This window comes from Dendropsophus ebraccatus, chromosome 9 (assembly GCF_027789765.1).
Source record: "Dendropsophus ebraccatus isolate aDenEbr1 chromosome 9, aDenEbr1.pat, whole genome shotgun sequence".
In the NCBI taxonomy this organism is placed as follows: Eukaryota; Metazoa; Chordata; class Amphibia; order Anura; family Hylidae; genus Dendropsophus; species Dendropsophus ebraccatus.
This window is the reverse complement of record NC_091462.1, coordinates 111,038,179-111,048,178: the sequence shown is the minus strand read 5'-3', so window position 1 is coordinate 111,048,178 and position 10,000 is coordinate 111,038,179. Positions and strand designations below refer to the sequence as shown.

The 10,000-nt window shown below is 44.4% G+C and overlaps 1 protein-coding gene across 5 annotated transcripts in view; it reads left to right on the top strand.

The window, feature by feature from the left end:
* The window catches only part of LOC138801497 (uncharacterized), a 120,649-nt gene that overhangs the window by 41,862 nt on the left and 68,787 nt on the right, over window positions 1-10,000 (top strand). For all 5 annotated transcript variants that reach the window (XM_069984399.1, XM_069984398.1, XM_069984397.1 and 2 more), the window contains exons 11-13: window positions 3,497-3,829; window positions 5,397-5,483; window positions 8,947-9,270. In XM_069984399.1, coding sequence (XP_069840500.1) covers window positions 3,497-3,829; window positions 5,397-5,483; window positions 8,947-9,270 — 744 coding nt within the window. The remainder of the gene's footprint in view (window positions 1-3,496; window positions 3,830-5,396; window positions 5,484-8,946; window positions 9,271-10,000) is intronic.

Genomic DNA, 10,000 nt, shown 5'->3' with positions numbered 1-10,000 from the left:
CAGGATGCTGGGAAAGCTGGGTGTCCTCGATTACACTGACATACAGGATGCTGGAAAGCTGGATGACCTCCATTACACTGACATACAGGATGCTGGAAAGCTGGATGACCTCCATTACACTGACATACAGGATGCTGGAAAGCTGAATGACCTCCATTACACTGACATACAGGATGCTGGGAAAGCTGGATGACCTCCATTACACTGACATACAGGATGCTGGGAAAGCTGGATGACCTCCATTACACTGACATGCAGGATGCTGGGAGAGCTGGGTAAACTGTGAACATTGGCGCGAGGGCAGGGCTTATCACGGGGGTGGGGCTTATCGGGACATATCTGGGGCTCCCTCTGTGCAGGCTTCCCCCCACCCCCTCCTCATAGGCCCCATCAGATACTCACCTTTTACCCTGCGGCCTCCAGCTCCTCTTCTTGGTGAGTCCCGTCCTCTTCTGGCTTCCGGTGCAGGCAGCCACCTGTCATACAGAAACCGCCTGCACAGGAAGCCTCTGTGTCTCTGCCCCGGCTGCTGCAGGTCGCTCTGGCCAGGGGATCTGGAACTTAGATTCCAGATCCCCTGGCAAGCACTGAGGATGCAGGGGCTGCGGGCTGGGTACTGGCAGGTGCCGCAGGGCGCCCCCTAGCTGTGGGCGCCCCGTGCGGTGGCCCGACTCGCCCAGCCCTAGAAACGGCCCTGGGAAACACCCAGTAACCTTGTTTGCTGTCAATGAATGGAAACACTCAGTGTCCTTGTTTGCTGTCATTGAATGAAAACACACAGTAACCTTGTTTGCTGTCACTGAATGGAAACACCCAGTAACCTTGTTTGCTGTCAATGAATGGAAACACTCAGTAGCCCTGTATGCTGTCACTGAGTGGAAACACCCAGCGACCTTGTTTGCTGTCACTGATTGAAAACACACAGTAACCTTGTTTGCTGTCACTGAATGGAAACACCCAGTAACCTTGTTTGCTGTCAATGAATGGAAACACTCAGTAGCCTTGTTTGCTGTCAATAAATGGAAACACTCAGTGTCCTTGTTTGCTGTCACTGAATGAAAACACCCAGTAACCTAGTTTGCTGTCGCTAATTGCAAACACCCAGTAACCTTGTTTGCTGTCACTGATTGAAAATACCCAGCAGCCTTGTTTGCTGTCACTGAATGTAAACACACAGTAACCTTGCTTGCTGTCACAGAATGGAAACACCCAGTAACCTTGTTTGCTGTCAATGAATGGAAACACCCAGTACTCTTGTTTGCTGTCAATGAATACCTTACTACCTCAACTGTGCTATGTCACTGCCGCCTCAACTCTGCTATGTCACTCTCTCAACTCTGCTGCCTCAGTTATCCATTGAAAGGAATGAAGTATTTTACCCTCTTAATTTTTTTTCTGTCATTCTTAGAGCCAAATGTTCTTCACTAAGTTGTTCCATGTATCCAGTTTACTCTTCTGGATGGTATTTCTGGCTTCTCGTCACCTGTATAGGTGTCAAAATTAACCCGAACATCTCTCATTGACTTAAATAGCGTTTGAGTTCGTGTCAAACACCACTACTGTTCGAGGTTCGCCTCGAACTCGAACATTTTACTGTTCGCTCATCACTAGTAACAGGTGCATACAGTACTATACAGCAACCGCTAACCATTATACAGCAACCGCTAACTACTATACAGCAACCGCTAACCATTATACAGCAACCGCTAACTACTATACAGCAACCGCTAACCATTATACAGCAACCGCTAACCACTATACAGCAACCGCTAACCACTATACAGCAACCGCTAACCATTATACAGCAACCGCTAACCGCTATACAGCAACCGCTAACCATTATACAGCAACCGCTAACCATTATACAGCAACCGCTAACCACTATACAGCAACCGCTAACCACTATACAGCAACCGCTAACTACTATACAGCAACCGCTAACTACTATACAGCAACCGCTAACTACTATACAGCAACCGCTAACTACTATACAGCAACCGCTAACCATTATACAGCAACCGCTAACTACTATACAGCAACCGCTAACCACTATACAGCAACCGCTAACCACTATACAGCAACAGCTAACTACTATACAGCAGCCGCTAACCACTATACAGCAACCGCTAACTACTGTACAGCAACCGCTAACTACTATACAGCAACCGCTAACTACTATACTGCAGCCGCTAACTACTATACAGCAACCGCTAACCACTATACAGCAACCGCTAACTACTGTACAGCAACCGCTAACTACTATACAGCAACCGCTAACTACTATACTGCAACTGCTAACTACTATACAGCAACCGCTAACCGCTATATAGCAACCACTATACAGCAACCACTAACAACTGTACAGCAACCGCTAACCACTATACAGCAACCGCTAACTACTATACAGCAACCGCTAACTACTATACAGCAACCGCTAACTACTATACAGCAACCGCTAACTACTATACAGCAACCGCTAACCACTGTACAGAAACCGCTAACCACTGTACAGCAACCGCTAACCACTGTACAGCAACCGCTAACTACTATACAGCAACCGCTAACCACTATACAGCAACCGCTAACTACTATACAGCAACCGCTAACCGCTATATAGCAACCACTAACAACTGTACAGCAACCGCTAACCACTATACAGGCACCGCTAACTACTATACAGCAACCTCTAACCACTATACAGCAACCGCTAACTACTATACAGCAACCGCTAACCACTATACAGCAACCGCTAACTACTATACAGCAACCGCTAACTACTATACAGCAAGCAATACCCACTATACAGCAACCGCTAACCACTATACAGCAACCGCTAACCACTATACAGCAACCGCTAACTACTATACAGCAACCACTAACTACTGTACAGCAAGCAATAACCATAAGTAAGGGAACACTGATGTATATTATACACTATAGGTTTCTTCTATCTCCGAGCTGCCTCCATATAATAGTTACCCTCAGGGGTGGACGTCCTGCATTATGAATGATATCCTACATCTGATGGGAGTAGTAAAATACAGTAGGATAGGTAGGATGATAACTATTCATATATTACATTAAGATAACAGAGAATGATGATTTTATATCTGGAGAATTAAAGCGTCGCTCCTGGAGAAAATGTCTATTACTGACCCTGACCGGCAGTGACCTGATACTGGAGGACACAGCGCTCCTTCTCTCTGGACAGCTGCAAATCCCCAAAATGATGTTCTTCCTGCTGCTCTCCACTTGTGGGCGCTGTGACTGACTGACCCTCTCAGTTACTGCTGTGTGAGTTGGAAGTCCTTCTCTCTAGACTTCTCTTTGAGACGCTCAGAGTCAGTGTACCATATGTCTGGTGATTATTCACTTAAATGGTTGGTGACACCACAGTATAGAATATATGTATGTACAGACAGAAATGGTAAAGCTGCACAATAAGCGACCTCCTGTAATATTACCCATCAGTCATTGTTCTGTGACTTATTCCTAGATTTCCCCTGGCGCCCAGTGATAGAAGACATAGAGAAACCAGTTTTCATTGTGGGCACCAAAGCCAACGTACAGTGCAACATCTCTCACTACTTTCCTAATAATCTCGCTGTGTCCTGGTACCTGAAGAGGAAGGAGGGGGATAATCTGCTACTAATGGAGAATATTACACCCAGTGCAGAGAGACAGCTTAACAACACGTACAGCTGTACCGCCATCCTGCCAGTCACCCCATCTATAGGAGAACATGATGGAGCAGAGATCATCTGCAGAGTGCAGCATCCCAGCCTGGAGACATACATAGAGAAGTCTACAGGAACTATACAAGTCTATGGTGAGTCCTTCTCTGCTCATAGTCAATTACTTTAATAACATTATTTTGTATGAAATACATTTTATCTCATATCTCAGATATGATACTGCAACATAAAGAGGCAGAAAGACAGTAATACAGTAATATTATTACCCCTTCCTAGATGGAATTATCGCAGAGTAATATGGAATTAACACTAGTAAATTGATTATTAGTTACAAAGCTTAAACTGATTCTGTATCCACCAACCCACCCCACCAAAATTATAGTACTATGCATATGATGAGTTAATACTTACTAGTTGTTTTTTTTTTTTAATGTGCCCAGTGCCTTGGTTAGCTCTGCAGCGCTATGTCATACTGGCGTGGCCTAGAGTGTCTGTGCCCCAGGTCTGTGACGCCTCATCACTATGGCATTGTTTAGGCAGGTGATGGATAGTAATCCTGCCTGGGGGTGTTCCTAATGATGAGGAGGGTGGGGTGAAAGGTGAGGCATCGCAGACCTGGGGCACAGACACTCTAGGCCACGCCAGTATGACACAGCACTGCAGAGCTAACCAAGGTGCCGGGCACATTTTAAAAGACACGACTAGTAAGGATTTACTCTCATCAAATGGGTGGTACTAGTGGTTTGGTGGGGTGGGTTGGTGGATACAGAGCCGCTTTAAAGGGAACCTGTCACAATGGAAATGCAGTCCAGTCTGCAGGCAGCATGTTATAGACAAAAAAATGTGTGATTGTCAGCTCACCGACCAAGAACTCCCTGGTGCCCTGGATTCGCATCTGGCAAATGCGTGATACTGCAGTTCAGAAAAAGAATTCGGTAATCCAGCACTTGAAGCAATGAGATTCTTTTATTTTTCCAATGCCAAATATACAAGCAGCACCTAAGTGCAGTGACCCCACAGGACGCGTTTCAAGCGCATGCGCGCTCTTGATCAGGTGATCAAGTGTAGGGACCCATGTGTATCAGATACCTGCACGCGGTACATGGGGCAGTGTGGCCTGATCAATTCACATACAGAATTCTGATGTTTTTTATGCAGCCGAGAGGTACTAGTATCAGCCATAGGTGTGAGGTGCAGCACTCTTTTTCTTCCCTGAACCGTACTTTTCTAAGAACACTTTTCTCAGCTCCTCCTACTCTATAACATGCGGCCCGCAGATTGGAATATATTTCCTTCATGATGGATTCCAGTTATAGGGTATGTGCACACTGAGGAAAAGGCGAGGAATTAGGTGAGGAAATTCAGCTTGAAATTCCTCCCGTAAAATATGTACAGAGCAAAGTCCCATTGTGTTCAATGGGTTTTCTGCTCTGTTCACACTGCAGAATTTCCGAGCAGAATTTTCTGCTGTAGATCTACCAGAGAAATCCTATAGAGGTCAATGGGGGGCTTAAATTCTGCTTGAATTCTGCCTGAAAACTTTCTGCTTCCATTCCTCGTCTTTTGCTCAGTGTGCATATACCCATATGTAGAAATCTCAGCTGTGTATTTTTTTTATAATTTTGAATACAAACTTCTACAGAATAACACATTCACCAAGCTAATAGATTTATTCTGTGTAACATGGATTCTCTTGTGCAGCTTCTCCCAGGATGCAGGATCCCATTCAATGGAGACACAAGTCAATGACTGAACCAGAAAAGACGGGGCTACACATAAAAGATGCAGGTAATAATAATTACAACATATCGTATTGTAACCATCCTCTCCTTGTTATGTCTGAAAGAAGCTGATGTCACTCAATAGGGCAGATTTACTAATGCTAGGTTTTTTATGCAATTTGCAATACACACTGTAAGAGGCATACCTATTAACGCTCCCGTGTCATCTTTGGCGCCTAGAGTGCCGCCCCAGACCACCCTGAATGCACACTGGCAGCTGTGTAGTGGGACGTTGCAGGAGTGCGATCCATGACGTTCTCTCTTCCCGAGTGAAATCACGGATACCTGCCGGTGTCCCTGGTTACCTGGGAAGCCGCTGGTCCACGTCACCGGAGGGTGGCGAGGCGCTACTGAAGCTGTGCTGCTGCCTTATGCTTTATTGACTGGTAGGTCTCCTTGCCAGTCAGTGTGCTGCGGCCTCAACTGAATTGTGTAAGTCTCAGGGATCCGGTCCAATCATGATCTGGACCGGGTCTCTGGTCTCTTATAAAATGTTTGATTGTTTGTTACCATTTGCTGGCTATTAGTCTTACTTTAGGCATGGTAAGTGAACCCTTGGTTTCTATCCTCTCTATGGGCCCATTCACACAGAGCAAGAGCGGTGGAATTGTCCGCCGTGGAATGCCGCCAGCCTCCACGTCATAATGACACTCTATGGGAGGCGCGTGCTGCATTTCGCGGCGCTAAAGAATGAACATGTTTATTCTTGAGCGCGGAGAGTTGCTGAGCGATGCAGCGCGCGCGCCCCCCATAGAGTGTCATTATGACGTGGAGGCTGACCTATCTCACTTTCTCTGTTGTTCTGATCTTGGCTGTTGGACCTCTGACCTCTCTATTTGTATCCTGCTTTTGTACCTCATTGCCTGTGTGGTTTGACCCCAGCCCATACGACTTCTCTTTTGGTGTTTGTCCTCGTTGTCTCTGATTTATGTTTTACAACTTGGTAGAGGCTAGGGACTGTCGACCAGTTGATCACATCTGCCTAGGGCTGTCTGAGGCAAGTAGGCAGGGCCAGCTGGCGCCGGAAAGTTCCACTCTGTCCCTGATCTGGCTGTACTCCACCTCCAGTGGTCTGTGACCTCAGATGGTTGTTAATTGTAAGTGCATTAGGATTTATTGATTGCATATTGTAATAAGGCAGCAGAGAGCCCACAACATGGCCACACCGATGCTATAAGCAGCATTACCAGGCTTCATCATGTGATCATTATTATCAGGCTTTATCATGTGACCAGCATTATCAGGCTTCATCATGTGACCACCATTATCAGGCTTCATCATGTGATCAGTATCATCAGTCTTCATTATGTGACCAGCATTATCAAACTTCATCATGTGATCGGCATTACCAGGCTCCATCATGTGATCAGCATTACCAGGCTTCATCATGTGACCAGCATTACCAGGCTTCATCATGTAATCAGAATTACCACTAGTAATGCTGATCACAAGATATAGCCTGATAATGCTGGTCACATGATGAAGCCTGGTAATGCTGATCACATGATGAAGGCTGATAATGCCGATCGCTTGATGAAGCCTGGATATGCTGGTCACATGATCAAGCCTAGTAATGCTGATCACATGATCAAGCCTGATAATGCTGGTCACATGATGAAGCCTGGTAATGCTGATCACAAGATATAGCCCAATATGCTGGTCACATAAAGCCTGGTAATGCCGATCACATGATGAAGCCTAGTAATACTGATCACATGGTGAAGCCTAGTAATGCTGATCACATGGTGAAGCCTGGTAATGCTGATGACATAATTAAGCCTGATAATGCTGGTCACATGATGAAGCCTGGAAATGCTGGTTACATGATGAAGCCTGGTAATGCCATTCACATGATGAAGCCCGGTAATGCTGATCACATGATGAAGCCTGATAATACTGATCACATGATGAAGCCTGATAATGCTGATCACAAGTTATAGCCGGGGTCACGGAACAGCCGGGTGTTCACGTAGTGTGAACATAGCCTTATACTAGCATACAAGATGCTAGGAAAGCTGGGTGACCGCCATTATAGTAACTACTATACAAGATGCTAGGAAAGCTAGGTGACCTCCATATACTGACTACTATACAAGATGCTGGGAAAGCTGGGTCACCTCCATTATACTGACTACTATACAAGATGCTGGGAAAGCTGGGTGACCTTCATTATACTGACTACTATACAAGATGCTGGGAAAGCTGGGTGACCTCCATTATACTGACTACTATACAAAATGCTAGGAAAGCTGGGTGACTGCCATTATAGTGACTACTATACAAGATGCTAGGAAAGCTGGGTGACCTCCATATACTGACTACTATACAAGATGCTTGGAAAGCTGGGTGACCGCTATTATAGTAACTACTATACAAGATGCTAGGAAAGCTAGGTGACCTCCATATACTGACTACTATACAAGATGCTGGGAAAGCTGGGTCACCTCCATTATACTGACTGCTATACAAGATGCTGGGAAAGCTGGGTGACCTCCATTATACTGACTACTATACTAGATGGATATCCCCATAGTAGCTTTGTTTGCTGTCACTGAATGAAAACGCCCTGTGAAGGGGGAACACCCAGTAACCTTGTTTGCTGTCACTGAATGGAAACACCCAGTAACCTTGCTTGCTGTCACTGAATGGAAACACCCAGTAACCTTGTTTGTTGTCAATGAATGGAAACACTCAGTACTCTTGTTTGCTGTCAATGAATGGAAACACCCAGTAGCCTTGTTTGCTGTCAATGAATGGAAACACCCAGTACTCTTGTTTGCTGTCAATGAATGAAGACACCCAGTAGCCTTGTTTGCCTTGCTGATCACATGATGAAGCCTGATAAAGCTGGTCAAATAACAAAGCCTGGTAATGCTGGTCACAAGTTATAGCCTGATAATGCTGATCACATGATGAAGCCTGGTAATATAGATCACATGATGAAGCCTGGTAATGCTGGTCACATAATGAAGTCTGGTAATGCTGATCACATGATGAAGCCTGGTATACTGATCACATGATGAACCCTGATAATTCAGGTCACATGATGAAGCCTGGTAATGCTGATCTTATAATGAAGCCTGGTAATACTGATGACATGATGAAGCCTGGTAATGCTTATCACATGATGAAGCCTGGTAATACTGATCACATGATGAAGCCTGGTAATACTGATCACGTGTTGTAGCCTGGTAATGCTAACCACATGATGAAACCCAGTAATGGTGATCACATGACCAGACAATCAATTTAGACAAAACTGCGAATACTGGAACACAGCCTTACTAAACTCTTCTGTAAAGCGACATGGAAAACATCATATAATCCTGTGTGCTAAATAAGAAACTTCATAGTGTAATATATGATGTGCAGGAGGAGGATTAATAATTGCTAAAACTGTACAATAAACAAGTATCACATGACCTCCTGTAATATTACCCATCAGTCATTGTTCTGTGACTTATTCCTAGATCTGCACTGGTGCCCAGTGATAGAAGACATAGAGAAACCAGTTTTCCATGTGGGCACTGATGTCACATTACAGTGCAGAATCTCTCACTACTTTCCTAATAATCTCGCTGTGTCCTGGTACATGAAGAAGGGGAATCTGGTTCAAATAGTAAATAATACACCCAGTGCAGAGATACAGCCTGACAACACGTACCTCTGTTCCGCCATCCTGCCAGTCACCCCATCTATAGGAGACCACGGTGGAGCAGAGATCATCTGCAGAGTGCAGCATCCCAGCCTGGAGACATACATAGAGAAGTCTACAGGAACAATACAAGTCTATGGTGAGTCCTTGTACAGTATAGTTTATATATAAGGGCCATTGTATATGGAGCAGTGGTGCCTTGGATTACGAGCTTGTAATCCAAATCCACTTTTAAAGCAAAGCAGATTTTCCCATAGGAAAACACTGATATGCAGACAAATGGTTCCACGCTTCAAAAATAATGATTTATTATTCTGAATAACATGAAAAACAAATGAAACAAACCTCAGAAACAGCAGAATATGTGATATTATAAGTTACTGTACAGTTTAGCAGCATGTGGTGTATAATGTATAGTAACTGTATAACTCTGATAACACTGCAGCTGCTGGATATGTGATATATAAGTTACTGTACAGTATAGCAGCATGTGGAGTATAATGTATAGTAACTGTATAACCCTGATAACACTGCAGCTGCTGGATATGTGATATATAAGTTACTGTACAGTATAGCAGCATGTGGAGTATAATGTATAGTAACTGTATAACCCTGATAACACAGCAGCTGGATATGTGATATATAAGTTACTGTACAGTATAGCAGCATGTGGTATATAATGTATAGTAACTGTATAACCCTGATAACACAGCAGCTGGATATGTGATATATAAGTTACTGTACAGTATAGCAACCAGCATGTGGTATATAATGTATAGTAACTGTATAACCCTGATAATACAGCAGCTGGATATGTGATATATAAGTTACTGTACAGTTTAGCAGCATGTGGTGTATAATGTATAGTA